Here is a 23,288-nt window from a genome sequence, read left to right on the forward strand (position 1 = left end):
GTTGGGAAAAAAAGCACAGTGGAGAGGTCACTTCTTAGATTAGAATAAATGGAGGAATGGGGGACACTGCACAATGCATTTATTTTATGCTTTTAAATAATATATTGGAATAAACAATGGGGTAAAGCTTTAAAAAAGGCTTGCATCTTTCATGAAACATTAAAAATGGTATGTTAAATGAATAAATAAAATAGAAAAAGACTGGGGTTGATACGTCTGCAGAGACATGAGGCCAGCCATCTAATACAATTCTACCTAAGGGTTACGGTTTCACAATTTGCTGACAATAGTAATGCTGCTCTTTTGGGCAGGGTCAAAATGTCATGTGTTACTGATATCCAAAGGTTAAACAGATTTCCCCACACTTCCTGTGAAACTGACCACACTTTACAAGACAACCCCAAGGCAGAAATAAAAGTCTGAAAGGAATTCTAAACCTTCTCTTGATCTAAGAAAGAAAAGCATATTTATTTTTAATTGAAAGTTTCCCTCACTTCTAGTTTGCTAAAACGTGGTCCCTTTCAGAGTGACGGTTGGAAAGTCTCTCTAATCATGCCTGGGTTAGCAGTAAAAACTTGTCAGGCAATCTGTTACTCACCATTTAACACTTTTGTAGCAAATACACTTTAAGAGCTTAAACGTTAAATTTACCTTTAATCACAAGCAATGTGTTTGCTGCCCAAACACAACAGCAAACTGTATGAGGCACAAAGGGAGGTGGTGTAAAAAAGAAAATGTGTAAAATATGTGTACATTAAAAAATGTTATTGTTGTAGGTTTATATTCTAAGTGTGATCATTACTGGATCAATGAAACACTAAAAACATGCAAAGCAAACAATAATGCTTAGACACGGAATTTTTATTTCACACAAAAAAAAATAAAAATAAACTTAGGGCACATGCATTCCCTTTGCAATGCTGAACTGTAAAATCAACAAAAAATAAAAACTCAAAACAGATATACATGTCAGTTTCAAAGTAAATTGCTTATGCCACTATCTCAGTGAGGATTGCAGGGTAAACAAAAATAAACGTAGGTATACAAGTCATGGTTCTAAAGGTGCTAGCAAAAGGCGCAAATACTGGAATGTTTTAAGACTTTCGTGCCATGACAATGCATTTTTTTTATTTAGGTTATTTTTGAGAAATTTCCTTGTCAAGAGCAAAATGTATAAAAATATATATACACATAAACAAGCACAAGTCACTTAACAAATAAGTGACACCTGCCTAGCCCATTACTGAGAAAGTGGCAAACTCAGCTTAACATAGCAACACTGCTGCAATGTTGATTAACAATGTATACATAATATACAAAATGCAAGTGATTTTATGCTTAACAAAAAAATGCATAAAGCTTTAACAATTTTTTATGGGGACAAACATCCACATATTTTGCCCTGTGGTATAAAAGAAATGAAACAAACTACATTCAGTAACGTAATATTGAAACCGTAGTTTACCAAATATTTGATTATTGTCTGTCCCTGTATATGGTATGCCAAGTAATCATGACGTGTTTTCCTACAGACTAAACATATATACTCCAAGTCATTACAACATTGCAGGTCAGTAACAACTCCTATTTGTAACTAATAGTATAAAAGGATTCCTAGAAAACATTGTATTCATTACAATGAAAGAAGGAGCCCCCCAAACCTAAAATCTGAGAAGGCGTTAATTAAATGTACCCAGTCCAAACATCTATACACTAAACATGAAAATCAGATTTTTTTTATATTTAAAAAAACAAAACAAGTGTTTCAAATTTCAGAACCATGCTGACCCTTATATATTGCCTACCTAATTTCCAACCTGAAAAATATCAATGTTAACATTTTCTGCACATTCAAATCATAAAAAGAAGTGTAACAAACACAGCAACAGCTTGCATCAACTGGACACAGTTATGCTTCTGGGAAGGGGAGCCTTTTTAAAGTGCATCTGTGCCCATAATTTGGGTGGTTCATTCATGCCTACATTGTTGTGTATCAATGTACATTTTCACATATGGTGACATATTTTATAATACTAATATGGACACATTTATTTGCAGTAAGTATCAAAGTCTATAGGATCTGCTTTTTGGTGCCAGATGAAGAGCAGCAGCAACTGAAGTGCCTCTGTTCTGATGCTTGAAGCCTAATTTGTCCCCAGTAGCTGTAGTTACAGAGGCCAGTTAAGCCTTGTGTAATATCTATATTGAACTGCTTAAGAACATGGAAAGTTTTTGTTGTCCATAGAATGGGCACAGGTACATTTTAAGTTAGCAAAAAATAGAATAAAATCTACATATCAATTAGAAAAATATACAAAACTTGTTTACCAACATTAATTCACAAATTGCATAGCAAGGGAAAGTTAGAAAAACATATTAAGAGATGAAGGTCAATTTGGTAGTCCACCCAAATGATAACATTTTAAACTTAACCTTTAAAAAAAAGATCCCTGCAATTCCCAAAGTAGTTCTGCATTTTAATATTTAAACCCAATTTTTGCCATCTGAAAATGGACATTGGAAACTAGTTCTGGATGGATGCGTTAAGGTTTGGATATAGAGGGTGTAACAGACGAGGCTGCACAATTGATGCATGTCCTCATGGGAACATTCCATCATGTGGCCCCTTTTCTTTTTGAATTATCTGATCTGCTAAAGCTGCCATGGGAATTACACTAAAACTGTTCTATTTGCAATAATGAACTTATACACAAAACTGATGCATCCTTTTATGAGCTGGATGTGAAAAACAATTATCTTTTTACAACCTGTATAATATTCTATTTAAGACATTTACTAGTCTGTATTAGGGTATAAATCATGCAGTTCAAAAAAAGCAGTGAAGGAAATGTTTACAATGCTGTAACGGATTGGTGTGCCTGTTTATTTGAATTCAGTGTTATTGCCCTGGATAAAGATGGCAATATTTACCACTTTAATAAGTATATGACTAGATAAGTAAATTAAATTGTTACTCTGCTCAAAAAAGAAATGTTTTTTTTGAAAGTGCACACTATCAATCTTTAACTCAATTTCTACTTTTTGTTTATTTATCCAATGTTAACTAATCCAGTGCTGTCTCTGGAGCACCGCATTTGGACCAGCCCAACTTTTAGCAGTGAAACTTCTAGATGAGTAAGGTATAAAGTAAATAATTTGGTGGATATATTATATCCCTTTAAAATGTACAAAAAATTAGGTAAAACTGAAATGTAAGTATAGAACTGAACAAAATAAAAAAACAAAGATAAGGCATCTCAGAAGCCTTGATATTGATGAAGTGTGCTTATGAATGTATGTTTATACTTGTGTTCATCATGGACTGAATCAGAATGCTCCAGAAGACTACTGTGCTCAGGGACACCTTCTGCAGAGTCTCCAAAACCATGATAATAGCCATACTGCAAGATGTCAGCTATCCCCTCACCCCAGGAAGGTCTGGAAGTCACATAATTACTTGGACTCCCATTAATATGCAAAGAGCCACAGGAAGATGAATTGACAGCTTCAATCTTATTTTCAAGAAATGTTCCACTGCCATTACTCTCTTTATTTCCATTTGTGACATTACTGTAGCCGTTGGTCGACACAAGGCACTTGACGGGGTTGGGTTCCATTTCACTGAGTGTTGAAAAATGTCCATTACTTGCTTGTCCATTTGTTAACGAACTGAAGTGCATGCTACCATTCACATCTGCATTAAGAAACAAACCTGTCAAAAATCTTGGGAAAGCTGATTATCAACCATTGAATACATTTTTCAATCCTTTACTTTAGGTACAAACTAGCAGACTGCTTTAAACTGCAGTATAGGTTTACGAGTAAATAAGGACACCAAGTACATGTGAACTATTCTGTTTACTGCGGTGTAAAAAAAAAAAAAAATTATATATATATATTCTGTACTAAAGAACACAGAGGGCACAATCCCCCCCCCCCCCCCTATATTAAGTCTTCAGCTCATAAAGCCAATGACCAGATATTATGCGTCATTTGTTTTATTGACTGTTCTATAACTGCAATTTACATTTTAAAAGCATTACCTCTGTGGATAGTTCTTACTTTAAACCTGGTCAAACCCAACTAACCCTGATCAACAAAGGAATCTGTAAATGCACCTGAATTTACATTCTCAGCCAGGTAGTTCTAAAGCAGCTCATTGCGTGACAAATTCCCAGTACTGTTTGGTCACAGGGGTGCAACACAAAATTGTTTACAATAATTTTATTCGTGAGTTGGCAAAATATATTAGCTCACATTTAGTTTATGGTAAAAAAGATAGGTACTATGGATACCCTTAGTGGACCCAGTTGCCCCCCTTCAGCATCAATGACAAGCCATATGCTCACCACACTACTTCAAGAAAAGACAGCACGGTGGAAAAAAAAAAAACTATTTGTAATAATAGAATGTTCATTGCAGGAAGTACAATCTATTTATTGGAATATAGACTGCACAGCACATGTGCAAGAGGCACAGTATCTTTGTATTTTTTTTTTTTTAAACACTGATAATTCAGACAAAAGAAAACAAATGCAGCAATGCTGTAACGGATTAGTGTGCCACAGTTTTAGTTTAATTGAACTGAGCATGACGGAGTAATCATTTTCAAGATTGTTTTTAATGCCTATCTGCACACTGTTTAGGGCTGCATTAATTTGCAATGCTTCTATTTGTGTTACATGTTACCCATGTTTGAAAACCTCCACCATAGAGTTTAAATATGTTATCTAACTTAATGCCAGTATGTAAAATATTCAACTGCTGGATCCTATATTAGAGAAATAAATCCAGGCTTTTACTATATATTATATAGTTTAATGCTTCCTAAAGCCAAAACAAGTTCAGACTTTGATGGCAGTAAAATCAAGTTTTCATTATATATATTAAAAAGTTACAGGTCAGTTAAAAAGCGGTTAATTGGGGCATAAAAAAAATATATATTCAAGCTAAAGTTAAGACCAAATAAACAAATGGCAAAATGAACATTACATATTAGAATATCACATTTCAGAAAACAGATTGAGCTTAATGGTATTCCTGTTCTCATCCCATGTAATATGTATGTATACTCCATCCCATAGTCTTTATTAGGTATGACAAGATAGAACAGGGCCAGTAGTGTGACTCTGGATTTCCACCATATCTAAATTCTGGATATCCCTTAAAAGTAAGCATAATGACTCATGCAACGAAAAGAGGTTTGTGCTGCAGATACTGTAAAATTATCTGTTGGTCTATTAGACGCGCTCTCCTGAGGTTTCAGATCTTCAATCATCTGTGTGTTGCAGCATCTGTCAGAAAACTGCCCAATCCCACCTGATATTTCTGTGTGATTTTCTACATGCATGTTCTCTTCATCCTCCATTTCTCCAGTCATATACTCTGTACCAAAGCAGTTCACTAGAGCAGAAAAACAAAACAAAAAAACAAAGAACTTACTTTTGATTTATGCAAATATTCATGTACTTCAACTTTATTTTCCTCTGTACATTATTCAGCAGGTTTATTCAGCATGTTCTACTATTAAAAAAAACTCAACTAAAGCCAATTTTTCTGTAACTAGTGCTGGAATACCCATCACATTTTTATTCATGTCTCTGTCCCTCCCTGCCTATTTTATTTATGACTATTATCCCGTTCTTTCCTGTCCTTGTATGGGAAATATAAAAAGTTAAGAGATCTCTCACCAAAGGGGGGCAATAAAAACTTGACCAATGTTCTAAACCTTCTCCACTCAAAATGTTTTTAAATGTTTTAACTTGAAAGTGCACCTGTACCATCTGGCCAAGGAACACAACTAGAATCATAAAACGGCATGTTTAAAACCAATTTTTCACTAAAGGATAATTTAATATTACACAATTCATAAATAGGAGTAAGGCACTTATTTAGTTGCAACATGCGATACTCATTTACTGATCACAGTTGGACTGTGACCATGTTTTCCGTGTAATACCTTTGCTCTGACTAGTTTTCAAAAGCTTCCTTACTTACAGGTATATTGTACAAACATTCTGCTTACCTTCAGTTCTCAGCTTCTTGACAACAGTTGCCTCCAAATCATGGAATGACCTCTTGCGATTATTTATTCCTCCATTAAGGTGATTAGATGTGTTGTGATGAACTCCATTTAAGGAGTTAGTGCAATAGAAACCGTTGAGCTGACTGTTCTGCAGGTTAAGAAGGAATTGGGCACACTCTGTAAAGCCCTGGGAGTGTGCAAGGTCAGCCGCTGTCAAGCCACTGGTATTCTTAAAGCTGTGTAACAAAAAATTGAATTAGACACACCATAATGTAAAGAGAACTGCCCTCAATTCCCAATCTGAAGGCCAAGTATTTATACAGATTGATTGCAAATTTCTACAATCTTCTTTGCTTACAGAGAGGCCTTTTAGTGCAAGTATGTAGACCTTCTCAGGAGTAAAGAAGAGTGGTGCTTGTTTACAAATGCACATTTTGTATGATTATCAATATTTCTAACTATCTTACAAAAAATATAGACATTATAGTATAAGATATAGTACTTTATTAAAAAGATATCTGTCTCTCTGATCACATAATAGTAAACAACAGATCTGCAAGATGCTTGAAGTTCCTAACTTTACAGTGAACTCCAAAGCAAAGATTGAAAACTAAAATTCTCTGGTTTCAATTTGAAAATGAATAAAAGAAAACAAATCATGATGAAAAATCGTTATGCATTATTTATAGAGATTGTCTGTGGCATTTTAGGTCTCTGCTTAGTTACTGTGTTCTCTGTAAAAAGTATACAAAGGGAATTTGTCCTAGTTAGTTCTGCATAAAAAAATGTAAATCCCACTGGCTAAAAATTTTTAAGTGTGAAATGACTTCAAGTGGACAGAATAGGATATGAGGTTTACTTACATTATTTAGCTTAGAATGCAAGAACAACAATATCAATGTTCATATTTAAGTATTATAAACTTCACAGGGTTTTAAAAGCATGGCAAAAACAAAGTTAAATGAAAAGGAAATGTCTGTCAGGATAGTTTGTTCACAGTCTAGTGAGTTAAAGGATGAATGTTTGACTGAACTACTTCAAACAGGACAAAATAGTGTTTTGTAAAACACCAAATAATATATCCTATTAAATGTATGCCTTGCAAAATGAAAGTTATGGTTGGGCAAGACATGGACTTTTCAAGAAGCCGGAAAGTGTACTGTAGTGTAATATCTGGCTCCAAGAAGCAAGTAGCAGAACCTGTAAGTCAGCATGACCCCATGGAAAGCTAAAGTTTTTTGTAAATGTTCTAAAGTAGGGTTTCCTAACCTGGAACCTTCCTCCAGAGGTTGCTAGGGGTTCCTTGATCAATTTGTGGCTCTCAGGTCAGTTTAAGTGACACCAATAATCTTTTTGCTATCTGTAAGGGGGACATTTATCTCCAAGACTATTGCATTAATTATTTGAAATAATTTTGATTAATTTTTAAAGGTCTTTAAAGGGGTTCCCTGTGATAATATCCTGAGAAAGGCGGTTTTAAAGAATAGATAGCATTGCACAACCCTATCCCTGTGGGATCAGACCAGACAGGCGAACAGTTGTATCCGCTATAGGCATCAATGTGCCATTTACATCCAAGCCCATGCATGACCCTATTGCAGGTTCTATTTCCTTAAACTATTTTTGTAATACCTAACGACTAAAAAGCTTCCCATCAAATGCTCTAATGCAGTGATTTACATGTCTATCGCTGTGAAAAAAAACCCTATCAACCATCTTCTAAGTCTTACCAGTTGCATGAATAAAGAATTTTATAGATATTTTTGTTTAAAAAGCAATTTAGAAGCTTGACGACAATGAAATCATTTAGCTTTACCCAACAAAAGCATGACATGGTTTCCTAACATATAAAGACCATGGCATTTTGTAGGTTTACATGACATGCAGTTAAAACAAAACGACTGCTCAGGAATGTACCAAATACTTTGTCTATTTATACATTGATTATGAATGAATGAACATGATATCTTCCTTAAATTTACTATAAATGGGCTCCTATACCAAGACTCTGTAAAAAGGGACAAGTCTCCTACTGATGTGAGAGATGGGGTTTATCGGAAGCTGCTGATACAAGAGATTTCTGATGTAGATATCTGTGAACTTTGTAAAGGTTCTTAAACACTAGGTCTCCATTCAAAACAAATTATGTGCAAAACCAGATATGTGGAGTGTCAAGAACAAGGAATCAGAGAATCTTGCTACACTTGCCTCAGCTTCCATGTAGGCCACTTCATTAGGGGAAGCTAGTAATCTCTATATACTAAAAATTTTAACTGGGTATCAAATGCTTATAAAACAGTTTTTCAGAACAAGCTATATGCTATATGATTTCAGTGCTCAGCAATAATTCAGTAAAAAACAAAAAAAAAAACAAAACATAAGCTCTGTTCAGGAGATGAAAAAAAAAAGTGCTATATTGCAAAAAATTAAGTTCTAATTTAAAATAATTTAAAACCTTTCCAGTCACTAGACAAACATATTCATCAAACTTTTTGTGCAATTTATCCCCAAGCATTGTAGTACTACTTTTGAGACAGGAATAAAAGTTTTAAACTCTGAATAATATAGTGGTGAAGAACTGGGCTCAGATTATTATAACATTTTAACAGCTTTTTAAAGGCTAACTTTTTTTTAATCTTTTGGAAAAAGAAAATGGGTTACAGACCAATATAAATTGGTATTCATAGTGGGCCGCACAGTTTGGAACAATGCTGGGATCAACAGGTGGAATGTTATATCTGATGACCACCTGATGTCTCAAGGTAAACTGCACTTAGCTGGCATGGAATTATTTTTGGTATAAATTCTGAAAACCACGAGAAAAGAAAAACCGCTGCTGTTGTCTGTCAAACATTATTGTGTTAAAGCCTAAATGGTATAAATATATTAGGAATTAGACAAGTGCCCAAATTGTACTGCAGTCTTAAGCAGCACTCGAAAAGAAAGCAAAATAAAAACGAGCATCCTGCAAAAGGTGACGGGGACTAAGATATGGACAACAGTGCCGAAAACTACAAAGAAATAAGGTGACAGAGTGTGCTAATGAAACAAACTGACTTGTGTGGATGGAATTGTGATAAGAATGAAGCCAGTAGGATTACATAATAAGGGGAACTAACTATTCTAACAAGAGCACTCCCCATAATCGGCTTTTAATGCAAAATTAAACATCCCATTTTAAACAGAAAATCACAGTTTAAATTAAAAGGAAAATAAAAGCATTGAACAATTGGATCCCTGATTTAGCTTTATTGAATAGTTAAACCATTGCAAATATAATATACAATGCCACTAGACAATTTAACTTGTTAAATGTCACATCCTACACCTCTCCTTTTACACATTAACTAGCCTTCTCCTAGCTATTATTGTTAGTTAAAAGTATGGCACAGAGTCTTTATATTAGGGTAACATATGCATGCAAATCTAAAAAAACAAAAATCTATAACTGAATTCCTAAATTAGCATTAAAACCAATCACCGCAACAAATACCTCAACAGTATGCCTTGTGTGCAGAAAGGAAGCGATACTGAACACTCATTGCCACAACTGTAAGGTTTTCGGAGAAGCACCTGTGGCAGTTTCAGCAGTTTCTATTTGGGATGCTCCCCTTTCTAGGATTACTTGAAAAAATCAAGTCAAATCGAATTACGTAGCTGTAAAACATTGACATGTGTAGTTTTTACAGTTTTAAAAATACGTCTAATTAATTTAAAGAGGGACATGGCAAATTACAGAAAAATAAACAGGTAACTTGATCATGTATCAGGGATCACATATTTACAGCCAACATATTAAATTTCAGTTACATCTACATACACCCAAAAAGTGTGCTGGAGCCCAAATGTCTTATATGATAAATATATATATATATTAAAGTCAATGGACTGGTATCAAAGTTTAGTTTAATAACCCTTAATACAGGGCTCTTGGCTCCAGAAGAATTGTCTATCAGCTATGTTTACATGATCTTTAAAAGGGAATGGGTAGAGCATGGCAACTGAAACAAGAAGTAACTGTAAGAAGATAAATCACATTGTCAGAATACAGTATGTATGAGAGCCGATCAGTTTCACACGTGAGAACATGTTTTCATTCTATTCAATGCTGCAAATCATACAATGTCTGTCACTATATTCCTAGGACACTGAATATCTATGAAGTTTTTATAAACACTAAACTTTGAAGAAAAATAGATGTTTGAAAATGTAGCAATATCCAGACTAAAAAAGAGATTAATTCCATGGGAATCAAAGACAACTCAATGCACTATAGCATTGGCAATATGAAATAGGAAACCCTTTAGTGGAGCTTGGATGGAAACAATAGAATTGTTTCAGAAATGGGATAAGCTCCAATTACATTAGAGCCTATATAAAACAGGATTTCAAAAATAATGAAACAAAGATAGCATCTAAAAGAGGTCAGACTCGTATCTAACAGAAGATTAGAAACTGGACAAAAGATTAGTGCGATTGACAAGCACATGGACATGGATGATTATTGCTAACTAGTGTTATGTACAGGCATATCAGCCAAAGTTCAAAATCATTGAACATTGTAGAGTAGAGTACGAGTATAAACCATGGTAGTCTTGAACTCCAATCTGCCTAATGGAGGACAATGAAGATGGGGAAACATTATTATTTAGCACGTCTTAGCCTAAAACTGTGCTTGATAAGAATACTTAAGCAGGCACTTTCCTCAGGTGCATAAAGGAAGATGACCAGCTGTATCTTATAACTATAAGTGGACATATAAATATGTCTATAAAAGACAAACTTGAAAAAAAAAAGTAGAGAGGACTGCTGGAGAATGATAATGTGAAAAATACCTTTTCCCCAAATAATACTTTCTGTTGAGGAGGTACTGGTGCTTTTAATGTCAGTCAGCATTTAGGTAGGGTTATACACTTTAAAGTTCAGCCATAGCACAAATCCTCAAAACCCTATGTACGGATGACCTAATAGGGGCTCTTTGGCTGTACTACATATTGGTTATTATTATACAGTCGTGCAGTTCAGCACAACGATAAATATCACAATCTACAAATGGTCTTAAACTGCTACCGACAGAAAGTGTTCACCTGAGGTTATTAGGCTTCATATAATAAAGCACATACATGTGCTTATCAACCTTCCTCTCTGCTCTACAGTGTGTGACAGAAAGATTCAAAATGAATTTAACATGCTGGCTTTAACTTTAAGGCTCAGACTGTAGGGTATTCATTAGATGGCAATTTTTTTTTTTTTTTAGCTATGAGGCACCAATATGTACAAGGTAAATGTCAGGGAGGTAAGCCCTGCTCCCAAAATGAGCTTAAAATGAATAGTATTAATCCACCTGCTAAAAATTGAGCATTGAGTGGAGCATATAATGGTATGCAGAGTATTTGGTACTGCTGAAACACAAAACACACTAAAATGTGTGTCCGTTTTTCACATTTTAAATTTACAGCAAGCTTTAGAGGGAGAAATATTGGTGCCAAACAATGCTTCTTTCAACAAGTTTCTCTGCAATTATCCGTTGCACCAATCACTGACATTATAATCAGTAATCTACATATTTTATTTATATTATTTGCAGGGGAGGGACCTAGGAACTGTTGGTAATAGGACCAATGCTTTAAAAGAATTCCCTTAGCTAAAAAAAAAAACAAATGGTAATTATTGCCAATGCTATACTGTAATTTTATCACTTTCATTTTAATGCAAACTTAGCTATAATTTCTTTGCAATGCTTCACCAGTAATACAAGGTGAAATGTTTCATTTTTTAATAAATTTCAAAACACTGGTAAATAAATGGCCCTGCATTTTAAACAATTTGTGTTAGGCAGGAGCAAAAAATCATACACTGGATAACTAGCTCTGTGCTTTTGTCTGTTTATCTAGAGCGGCAGCACAAGTACTGACTCACTGCAACCCTTTGGACAGCTACATTTTGTGTTATAAACCAGTGGCTCTAGATGCAGATGACTAATTTGTCACAAAGGCATTCTTTCTATGGTAGCTCCCACTAACCTCAAAAAAGCACTGAGCCCTGGGTATTTTGGATTTAATTTTAATTTTGGACATTTAAAACACATTCTTGCTGTAATTTTACACAGAAGAAATGTGAAGAAATGTGCATTCAATGGTTGTATTCAAATTGGAACTGGTTTACACAATACAAAACAGTGCTTAATAGGTCTTTACTTAATAGATGGTGATATGTAGTATAAAAAGAGAACTATGGCCCTAAATTAAAAGAAAAGCAGAAATTAAGCAGAATTTTAAATTAAAACGAGCAGCAGAAAATAATTATAGGTTTATCTGCACTTTAAATTTTTCAGTGTTCTGCAAACTTGCGATGGAATGGCAATAATGCTGAACCAATACCGAATTTGGAACAGAGCTGCCGCTCATGTAACCTGTTTCTGTTTGCACTATAAAGGGATAAACAAATGTTGCAAGCATCAAGGCTATCAGTATTGACATTGCTGCCAACTGTCATTCAGCACCCAAGCACACCTACAGATTTTACAACATTCCCTTTGTTACTAAACCTTCCGACTGTGAGCTGCAGTGTCTGGGAGGGGAGTGTGGCACAGTCAGGTGCATTACACTTCATAACAGATTGGGTTTTTGTTGAAACGGTCAAACAGAAGCTATCCTCATTACATTCTCATTTGTATGTTTTGCAGCCTTAGGTAGAATGAAAACATGAATTTTCAATTATAATTTCAACGTTTTAGATTGTATGAAGAGAGAAAATACTTTTTCTGAACCTTTAAGACAAAATGGTTAAACAGATTGTAACAGATTATACATATTACACAGAGTATACAAAAACAGCAATATGTTACTGAATATTGCTTGGCATAAAAGACTATGTGTGCCTCTTATAGGTAATATTAGAAGCATCATGCATTATTTAATAAGTGTGTGTGTGTGTTTAGACTTAAGATATTCTATTATGAGAGCTCTCATTTGTATTTGTTTGTGTGTGTGTGTGACAAAACAATGTATGTGCACTGTTTAGCTGTGTGTGCGTGTAGGTCACCGAATACTGCTTGGCATAAAATACTATGTGTGCCTCTTATAGGTAATGTTAGAAGGATCCTGCATAAAATAAAGGTGTGTGTGTAGGTGAGGCGTGTGTGTAGGTCAATTAGACTTAGGATATTCCATTATGAGACCTCTCATTTGTGTGTGTGACAAAAAAATGTTTAGCTGCTTTATGCAAGACACAACAGAAAACAAAAAAATTGACATACTCTATTTGTGCTCCACTTGACACAAGGGCCTTAAGGCAGTCCATACTACCAGCCCTTGCTGCTTTGTGTACAGGGGTTTCACCTACGTAGTCCTAGAAAGCAAACAGAAGATGTCACCAGCAGTATTGAGTGTCAATATTTACTTTTGTAAAATGGCAAAATAATAAAGTACAAAAGAAACATTTTCATTTTAAATCCAGTGATGAGGTAAGACATGTGCAAACTTACACTAGTTCTCCCCCTACCATCCTGGAAAAAAAGCTAATTGTTGTTTTACAGATCATAAAAACAGGTCAGAAGTTTGCTGGGGTGCTTATGAATGTCAACCCATCCCAACGGGACATGCAGTGTGTGTTTTAATAATGCATAATTCAACATGGAATAACATGCCTTAAGTGTAACGCACCCGTGGGAGTGAGCCCTTCATTTTCATTCTAAGTCAAATAGATTTCATAAAACAGCATTGTTATTGGCCAATACAAGTCCGTGATATTAACCAATCTACTGCAAGTGGCTAAATCGCTAATTCAGCATTTGTCAACTAGGGGTCTCTTGAGCAATTTGTGCCACTCAGGTCAGGTTAAGAAACACCAATGAATTGTTTGGCTATCTGTAAGATTCACATCCTTCCCAATGTCCAGCAATTGTAAGAGGCATTCCTTTCACTGACTACCACGCTAATGTAACGTGAGCTGTAGATATACGGTAGTAATTACAGAAGGGGTTCCCTGAAGACATGAAGGTTTTTTGAAGAGTTCCCTCATGTTAACAAGGTTGAGAAAGACTTCTCTAATTCCTACACCTACAGCCCACACAATTAAAGTAAGGTTTCAGAAAAGACTACATTGGAATAATGGAGGAACTTACAAATCTTTCCCTATTGTGGTACAAATGTTTTCCAATTCTGTGCTGGTGATTGGACAATTTCTAGAACTCTTTCCCTTCATTTACATTTAAAGCTAACCTCAAGTCTACAACAGGGGCATAATCCACTGTTATTATTTAAATAAAAAATAGCCAAAACGGATCAGAAATGTGTGAAACACTAAGTATATCGCACAATTCAATCGTCCGTAGAACCACCGTCTGCAATAAACTAATGTAGTTTTTGTAGGACTTTATCATTCTGGTTGACATGGAGGAACTTTGCCTCGCTCTTCTTTACATTATTGCTTAAATTCATTAAGGGTTGCAGGCAATAGTTTATGCACAGCCCCCTTCAAGTCCCACCATAGCATTTTGATCGGCTTGAGGTAGAGACTGGCGACAGGGTCATTTTATCACCTTCTTTTCAGCAAATTTGCTGCTAAGGTTGAGATCATTGTCCTATTACATGACCCAGTTCTGGCCAAGCTTAAGGCGTCACACAGATGGCCTCACATTTGACTCTGGAATACAGAAGAGTTTATGGCCAACTCAATTACTGTAAGGTGCCCAGGTCCAGCGGCTTCAAAACAAGACTAAATCATCTCCCTTCTACCACGGTGCTTGACAGTTGTTATGAGGCGTTTGGTTTTCATTTAAAGTGCACTAAGGCCAGATATCTCCACTTTGGTCTTGTCCGCCCAAAGAACATTATTCCAGAAGTCTTATGGTTTGCTAAGATGCAGCTTTGCAAACCTAAGAGGTTGTTTTTTTTTTCTATGAAAATAAAATTAAGAAACACATAGCCATATATATGGTTGTCGACTTAGTAGCTAAAGAATTTGCAATTCTGCCCACCCTGTCTTGAGATGTACATAGCCCTCTCGGTCTGGTGGTCTGACTTTGCTCTGCTGCAGGTAAACACACCTAGGTCAACTACCAACCCCCTGACAGTCTGGGCATAGTAGGAGCAGCAACACATGGATGAGGTCAGTTCCTCATCCTTATCTAACATTGTAGCTTCAAGGGCCATGTTCCAGTCCGCCCCTTCTCATCTCCTAATAAAGTGGGAAAAACACAAAAAAGAAAAAGCGGTGAGAAGAGAAGGCTGGAAAACACAGCCATAATAGACAGCGCCAGATCATTTCCATCTCTCAGAAAGCACGGCCTGTTATCTAGTTGGTATCTGTCTGGATTCCGATGTTACCAATGTCACTACCACACAGGCAGACTTGATTCCCTAAACTCAACAAAACAGTGTAAGACATGGTGTATCGTTGTCCTGTTACGTGACCCAGTGGAAATACAGTACAAGAAATACTAAAGGGCAGCAGTACATGTAATTACATGTAATCGTAAAGCAAGCAGGAAACCGAGGAAGTCAGTGGATGAAGCTGCAGATTAGAGCCACACAAGCTCTTAAGATATCAGAAAAAGCAAAGAACCTGTTTCTAGAATAAATCATATGAGTAAGAATACAAAAATCAGTTTTATTTTTTAAATTACTGTTCACATTACAGAAGCTTGACAAATTATTTCCACAGATTTTAATAAAAAAAAAAAATCACTAGAATGTAAATAGTTATGTAAATCATCCTATTACACCTAGGACAGTCGCCATAGGAGCACTGGGCATTCCATACAAACTTATACATGAAAGGGTATTTCCAACAAATGAGCAAACTTTTAAAATCTAAACACCACATATAGTCTTACCTGTTTATTTACATTAGCCCCTGCTTGAATAAGCCACACAAGGCAATGAGGATGTCCTCCGAATGCAGCAATGTGCACTGGGGTTTGAGCAAACCGAGTTGTGCTGGCATTAACAGAGCATCCTGCTCCAACCAGCTGGACGAGACAATCCAACTGTGAAAACAAAGAGCATCATTAATTCACAAAGAAACCTGACTTCACTAAGCTACAGGAGAAAAAAGTTTGTTGTGACATAAGCCAAAGCTCAAACAGACTTTACACTGACTGCGTGCACCGAGATTGTACGGATTTTGTTTTATGGCAATTAACAAGAACTTATACACAACGCTGAGTTACGCGATTTGGATTTAAAAATATACAGCCAATTGTTAAAAAAAAAAAAAAAAAAAAAAAAATGAATAAAACTGGCAAAATGTGAGATAAATAGAAAAAACTGCTGAAGAAACACCTTTGTGTATTGCGAGTGTTTTATTACTAGTTTTTCGGACCTTTCACAAATAAAAGTTAGTCATTTATGTAACATATAGTAAAACTCTTTCTATTTCTATGACATTCCCCTTCATGTGCATCTTCATTTGCTCGTCAGTTTGCATTGTTGCCTATCTTTTGTAATTGATACAAAAACACAGAATAAGAAAGATGAACTTTTGGCAAGGGAATGTTCTCAGTCAGGAGCTCAACACTTCCAGAATAGATTGAAAGGGTACATAAAATAGAAAGTCATACAAATGTTATATTTCTGTTCATCCATTCCTGGTTATGCTTCACACATTGCCAGGAGGAGGACACACTTATCATCTGAGATATGGAGGGAGCCCGCGCTCCACCCCCATTCTTCTGATTGGACAGAGGAAGAACACACCACACCCACTTGCCATCTTTGCTCCTATCACTTTTTTTATTTCTCAGTACATGAAGCATTTGTGATTGGCTCCCACAGCTGCCCTCCTCTGAGTGTTGACTTACAAAGAACTACAGGAGACACATCGACCAGGTCACAGTAGTTCTATTGGGGTCTATGAACAAAAAAAATAATGATTCACTAATATATGACAGAACTACTGTGCATCTGCTTGTGTTATATACATGGCCTCTCAGACAAGCTGACACATTATATTCTGCTGATATTTCTATGGTGTGATGGACATTACACAGTCTCGATGTCTGAGGATAAAATATGAAATACAAAATTCTCTTCTGGACGTCACACAAAGGAACAATCACACAGGGCTGTCACTGCAATCCCTGTGAGACTAAAAGTGAGATCCCCAGACACAGGTATGGGAAGTCCCTATGACTAGACTCCATTACTCAGTCCTGCCCAGTCACTGTATTATAAATAAAGCGCTGACTGGGCTCCCAGGAGTTCCTATAAACTCTGCATGGCTCTTGCCATCTTTGTTCTCCAGTCTCGCCGCAGCTGTTGCTCATGCTAGCTCCTCCCCGAATATTTGCATACCCCGGCCGCTCCCTCAGTTATTAGCATGTCCGTCCCAACCTCTCCTGTTCGCCAAAGCGCATGTAAGCCCCGCCTTCTTCCTTAGCAATTTGCATACCCCGCCCCTTGTCTTTGTCTCTGATCCTACAGCTGCTCGCCCCGCCCTGTCCACTATCGTGCAGCAACCGAATAAAATGGCGCCAGCTCCGCCCACTTTTCCATCTCTTCATTGATGTGCCAGGACCCTAAGTACTCAGATCCGCCGCCCGTCTGCCCCGTTAGGTCACCTTTCCGAAGTGTGCCGCCCAGTGTATGGGCGTCCAGCCGTAACAGGAGTCTTCTGTGCCGAGCTGTTGAGCGGTGTCTCCTGGCGGGCCTTGCAGTAGGGAGCGGAGGCAGTGAAGGTCTCCATCCCGGCAGGCTCGGTGCAGAGGGAAGCGCAGATTGAGCAACTCCTCGCTGGAGAAACCGGGCTCCGAGCACACTGACATGACTACAAGCGCCGAGCACGCACTCATACAACACACATACACACCGGGGCTGGGGGCGGAGCTATGGTTTGCCCGCCTCCTATTGGCTCACTGCCGGGGCGGGGACGCACCCAGCATGGCAATGTATACACACTGCTACCGTACGCTGCTTCCCGCCTTTTGACCTTACTCTGTGCCATGGCAGGCACTGCACTATCCCAGTATACTTATTCCCGCCTATTGACCTTACTCTGTGCCATGGCACGGACTACACTCTCAGTATAGTTATTACCGCCTATATATTCTCTACTAGCGGTCGCGAACCGGTGGACCGCGGTTTTGGTCGGTGCCCCACTCCGAGCGGGGTCAGGAGAAGGACCCCACTGGCGGTACGCACCGGCCACAGCCGCGGACCACGTCCCCCGTACATATTCCGGACTTGGGGAAGTGGGCGGGCCTTGTCTCTGGACCCGCCCACTCTCCCATCCCAGGCTCAGATCTGCGATGGGGGAGTGGGCGGGGTTATTGCATCATGACGTCACTATGGGGGAGGTTTCTCTCCCTTTGAGTGACACCCTATTCTTTACAGTACCATGGCAGGAATTGCACTGTCCCAGTATACTCATTTATGTCTATAGACTTTACACTGCCATGGCAGGGACTACACTCTCCCAGTATACTTATTCCTGCCTGTAGACCTTACACAGTCCCAATACACTCATTACCACTTATAGACCAAACAATTCTTTATATTTTATATATTTATATATAGAAATATATCAAATATATATTTATTCACACCATTTTTAGAATTGGTGTTACAAATGTAGGTTTTGGATGGTTTATGATGTAACATAAAACTGCCACAGGAATGATGTAAACATTTTACAACCATCAAAAAAAAAATGGTGATAAAGTTCCAATGAAAACACATTTTTCTCAGTACAGCTCATACAGGTGTGACTTCCCCATCCTAGGGTTAGATTTCCTCTGACTTTCTGTTGTTTAGGGGATAGAAAGCCAGGGTAAATATTCACAACAAAGGTACACCCAGCTGTAAAAACCATGCAGTGTCTCTTAACTAATACAAAACAAAAGTACAGAGAATTATACTTTAACCACCTAAGCGTTACACTGAGGTCTAGATTTCTGTACCAAAAGTGATCCACTGTTTTTCATGAAATTTTTTTTTAAATTGTAGACCTGTAACTTACAGAAATATGTCCGAACAGGGGTTCTAGTAGATAATATGAATATAAAAAATGTTTGAAACACACAATCATGTAAAAAAAAAATTACTTTTAATAAAATCAGCACAAAAATCAGCAATGTAAACAAATCATAAATACTGAAAATACTGAAAAAGCAATAACTCTGTATATTGTAAAGTACTATATTATTCTAAAACACCTCCCTAGTGTGGCAATTTTTAAAACTTTGATTGTGTATTGGGTAATTATTTGAATTATTTTGTATTTGATTGGATACGGGAGTTTGTATCCAATCCAATACAAAATAAGAATTTGAATTTCCAAGTTATTTACTTTTATTTTATTTTTTTTTTATTTTTTTGTATTGGATTGGATGCTGGAGTTTGTATCCAATCCAATACAAAATGAGTGTTTGAATTTACCAGGTATATACTTTGTAATTATTTGAATTATTTTGTATTGGATTGGATACGCAAGTTTGTATCCAATCAAATACAAAATATAAGTTTGAATTTCCAAGGTATTTACTTTTATTTTTTTTTTATTTTTTGTATTGGATTGGATACGCAAGTTTGTATCCAATCCAATACAAAATGACAGTTTGAATTTACCAGGTATATACTTTGTAATTATTTGAATTATTTTGTATTGGATTGGATACAGGAGTTTGTATTGAATCCAATACAAAATGTTTGAATGAGTTTCAGTTTGAATTTCCCGCACACGCGCCGACGTCATCACGCACGCAGGGAGAAGCCGTCCGTTTTTTTTTTTCTCCGCCGGACGGCTTCTCCCTGCAGAGATCATCCGGCGCTGGAACGAGCAGGACGTCGGACGATCAGCGGGACCAGGTAAGAAGCCGGCCGGCATCTTGTGTTCCGCCGGCCGGCATCTTGTGATCTGCTGGCCCGGCGGATCACAGGATGCCCGCCGGCGGAACACAAGATGCCGGCCGGCTTCTTATCGGTCCCGCTGGCACCCGACGAAGGCACCCGACGCTGGAGAGATCGGCGGACGATGACCGATGGAGGACGACGCTGGATGAGCACAGGGGGACCAGGTAAGTGAAAAATCTCGGGCTTAACCATCCTTGCAATTTTTTTTTGCCCGAGCGAAGGTCGAGCTTAACTGCAAGGAGGTTAATAAATGCTGGGGTTTTCAATGTGTTAGCACTTTTCATGAAAATGGAACAAAACAAAACTAACTTATTGTAACAATGTGTACTTATCAAAGCAATGAGGAAACTCTTAAAATAGTTTGCTATCTACAGATCCGCACCCACGCCAATCCCATGTTGTGGTAACCCTGGATATAAAGTTACACAAACTAACTCTGCAGGTACAGAACAAATACAACATTTTTTCTGCATTACCAACATACACTAAGGCCAATTTACTGTATAACTACCTACATTCAGCCTCTGCATACATGACACTGATCTATGAAGCATTTAGCACAGCTTAAGGGAAATTACTCTGAAGATATTATTAGCAGAAAACTATTACTGTGAGGACAGCTGTGTGCTTGGATCCATACTAATGTCTAAAAAAACTTTGAATGTACATAGCAGACTTAAAGAACTGTGGCCCTGTTTACACGTTGACATATTCATTCAAGTTCAAAATAGATTAAAAAAAGAAACTCCTTTCATACCCATTTCATCTTCATATACTCACATACATGGATCACAATCATATTCATTCAAGTTCAAAATACAGTACCGGTAGATCAGAAAAAAATAATTTTGCTTCATAATTGGATCACACCACTAGATGGCACTGTGTCCTCATGTAAAGTGATAAACTCTGCCATTTGGGACATTATTAGGGTTTGTTATTCACTTTACATGAGACCACATCAGCATCTACTGGTGAACAACAATAATGCACAAAAGATCCTCAATACTGTAAAAAAGGGGGAAAAATAAACAGACTGAGCCCATGTGATTTTAATTGTTTCCCTTTTTTAAATAAATGTTTTAAAAGTAACACTCTATGGATGTATTTATTCACATAAATTCTTTTAGCATTTCTGTTCATTACAGTTTTGATCATAAGCAGACACAGTCACATTTTTTGCCCTAGGTCTTTACTTGAGTTAATGTAGTTTTCATGTTTTTTCCAGGTAAAAGTAAGTACCATTTTGTTTATATTTAGGTATATGCAGGGCAGTTTATGTAGGCCAGCCATTATCATTGTAATATTATTAATAAACAGGATTTATATGGCGCCAACATATTATGCAGCGCTGTACATTAAATAGGGGTAGCAAATGACAGACAGTTACAGACAGTGACACAGGAGGAGAAGAGGACCCTGCCCCGAAGAGCTTACAATCTATGAGGGTGAGGGAAGTTTTACACAATAGGAGAGGAGATATGGAGTGATGGAAAGTAGTAAGGGTTTTAGGAGACAGAAGAAGACGAGTAGGCAACTCTGAAAAAGTGTATTTGAGTGCTCCTTTAAATGAGCAGAAGGTAGGAGCAAGCCAAATAGGATGAGGAAGACCATTCCGGAGAGTCGGGGCAGCTCTAGAAAAGCCTTGAAGTTGTGCGTGTGATGAGGTTATGAGTGAGGAAGTCATTAGTAGGTCATTGGAGGAGCAAAGAGAGTGGCTAGGGGAGTATTTTTCAGGCTAGGTCAGGTCAGAAAGGTAGGTTGGACAAGAGCTGTGGAGGCAAAGCACAGGAGCTTGAATTTGATTCTAAGGTGAAATGGAAGCCAATGGAGGGAAATATAAAGAGATGCAGCAGAAGAGGAGCGGTGGGAAGGATGAATAAGTCTGGCTGCAGCATTCATGATAGATTGTAGAGGAGAGAGTCGGGTTCGTGGAATACCAGCGAGAAGGATGGGACAGTAGTCCAGACGAGAAATGATAAGAGCATGTACAAGGAGTTTGGTGGTCTCAGGGGACAGGTAGGGGCGGATTTTGGAGATGTTGCGCAGGTGAAAGTGACAGGACCTGTAAATGTTCTGAATATGAGGGGTGAATGAGAGGGCAGCCATAAACTTTTCTTCTTCCTCATCAAATGTAGGGCACACCTTGGTAAATACTAACAATTAAAGGTAATGTGACCAAGCCCAAAAGGTGGACATACTTTTGGTTTTAAAGAAAAAGTAAAACAATAAAATATTTGTTACATCCCACATACTTACCCGAAATTTCAAGACTTAATGGAGCATCTGGTGATGCATTTGCTGACCACTCAAAAAAAACAAAAACAATGAATCCATGGAGAAGGAGCCATCATCTTTCCTTCTACTGTGGCTGGATGACAGGGTGGTCAATCATGTCCCTGCACATGTGCCATGATCTGCGCTGTGGCTTCCCTTTTAGAGTTTTAATGAATTTGAATTGTTGAATCTTATCATGAATCTGGTTTGTCAATTCCAACTTAATTAAAACAATTCTCAAAATAGGGACAACTAAAAGGGATGTTTATAAATAAACCTGCTTCAGGCAAATGCATACATATACCTTTTATTTACAAAGTTCTGCGTTCAGGTACACTGCAGGTGATACCGTTTATTGGTAAACATAATCTTTAAAAATGACAAGTTTAGTGTTTGAGGTAAGACGAAAATAACATTTCAGTCTATTTAACATGGTGTTGCTCAATTAAACTCAGACTAAATAAGCAAATGTTCTTTGTTCTTTTCAACCTTCTAAAATGTAAACTGGTTTCAAGTAAACCCATAATAAATATTGTGATGGAAATACCTTTCTGAATGAGATTGAGTGGGGTTTGATCATTTCCCTCTTGCCTACCCCATTTCTTTTGCTTTTATGCAGCAATGAATACAGTTAAACAATATTTTGGCATTCACAAGATTATCAAGTGTGTTGTCATTAACTTTGATACATACTTTACAATCCAATTGTATAATTTTCCTATACACTACATAGGTGTTGGCAAATTTAAAATATATTTATACAATTAGATTGTATTGTATTAAGCCACCTTAAAAAGCAACTTTTACCTAAGGGCAGCCCACTGAAAATGTATTGTTTATCAAAAAGAAAAAAAGCACCTTTTTGCTCTTTAGCTTTCTCTTCTTCAAGGCCAAGCAAGGTGTCCACCAGCAAGGTATAAAGAATTTAAATTACAATTGTGCATCCTGGAGCTACAGAACATGCTTGCTACTCTGAGTTATCTTTTCTGTGGCTGAGTAAATGGAGATACATTGACACTCTGATTAATGCTAGTTGACTACTGAGCCTGTGAACTACAAGGAATCTATAATTACAATGTGCATATTTGTTGTATACAAAAGTATGTGTATGCCAGTGTTCCAAAAATGTAAGC

The 23,288-nt window shown here is 37.1% G+C and overlaps 1 protein-coding gene across 1 annotated transcript; it reads right to left on the reverse strand.

Annotated features, from left to right (window-relative positions):
- Nucleotides 1-840: 840 nt before the first annotated feature.
- Nucleotides 841-17,867, reverse strand: ANKRD10 (ankyrin repeat domain 10). The gene is made up of 6 exons (XM_072412051.1): nucleotides 17,589-17,867; nucleotides 15,864-16,016; nucleotides 13,284-13,375; nucleotides 6,026-6,261; nucleotides 5,320-5,403; nucleotides 841-3,694 (listed from the first exon to the last, which is right to left on the reverse strand). The coding sequence occupies exons 1-6, from the start codon at nucleotides 17,817-17,819 to the stop codon at nucleotides 3,258-3,260; spliced, it is 1,233 nt and encodes a 410-aa protein (XP_072268152.1). The 5' UTR covers nucleotides 17,820-17,867; the 3' UTR covers nucleotides 841-3,257.
- Nucleotides 17,868-23,288: the final 5,421 nt, after the last annotated feature.

The sequence above is a fragment of the Pyxicephalus adspersus genome, chromosome 1 (assembly GCF_032062135.1).
Source record: "Pyxicephalus adspersus chromosome 1, UCB_Pads_2.0, whole genome shotgun sequence".
NCBI lineage: Eukaryota > Metazoa > Chordata > Amphibia > Anura > Pyxicephalidae > Pyxicephalus > Pyxicephalus adspersus.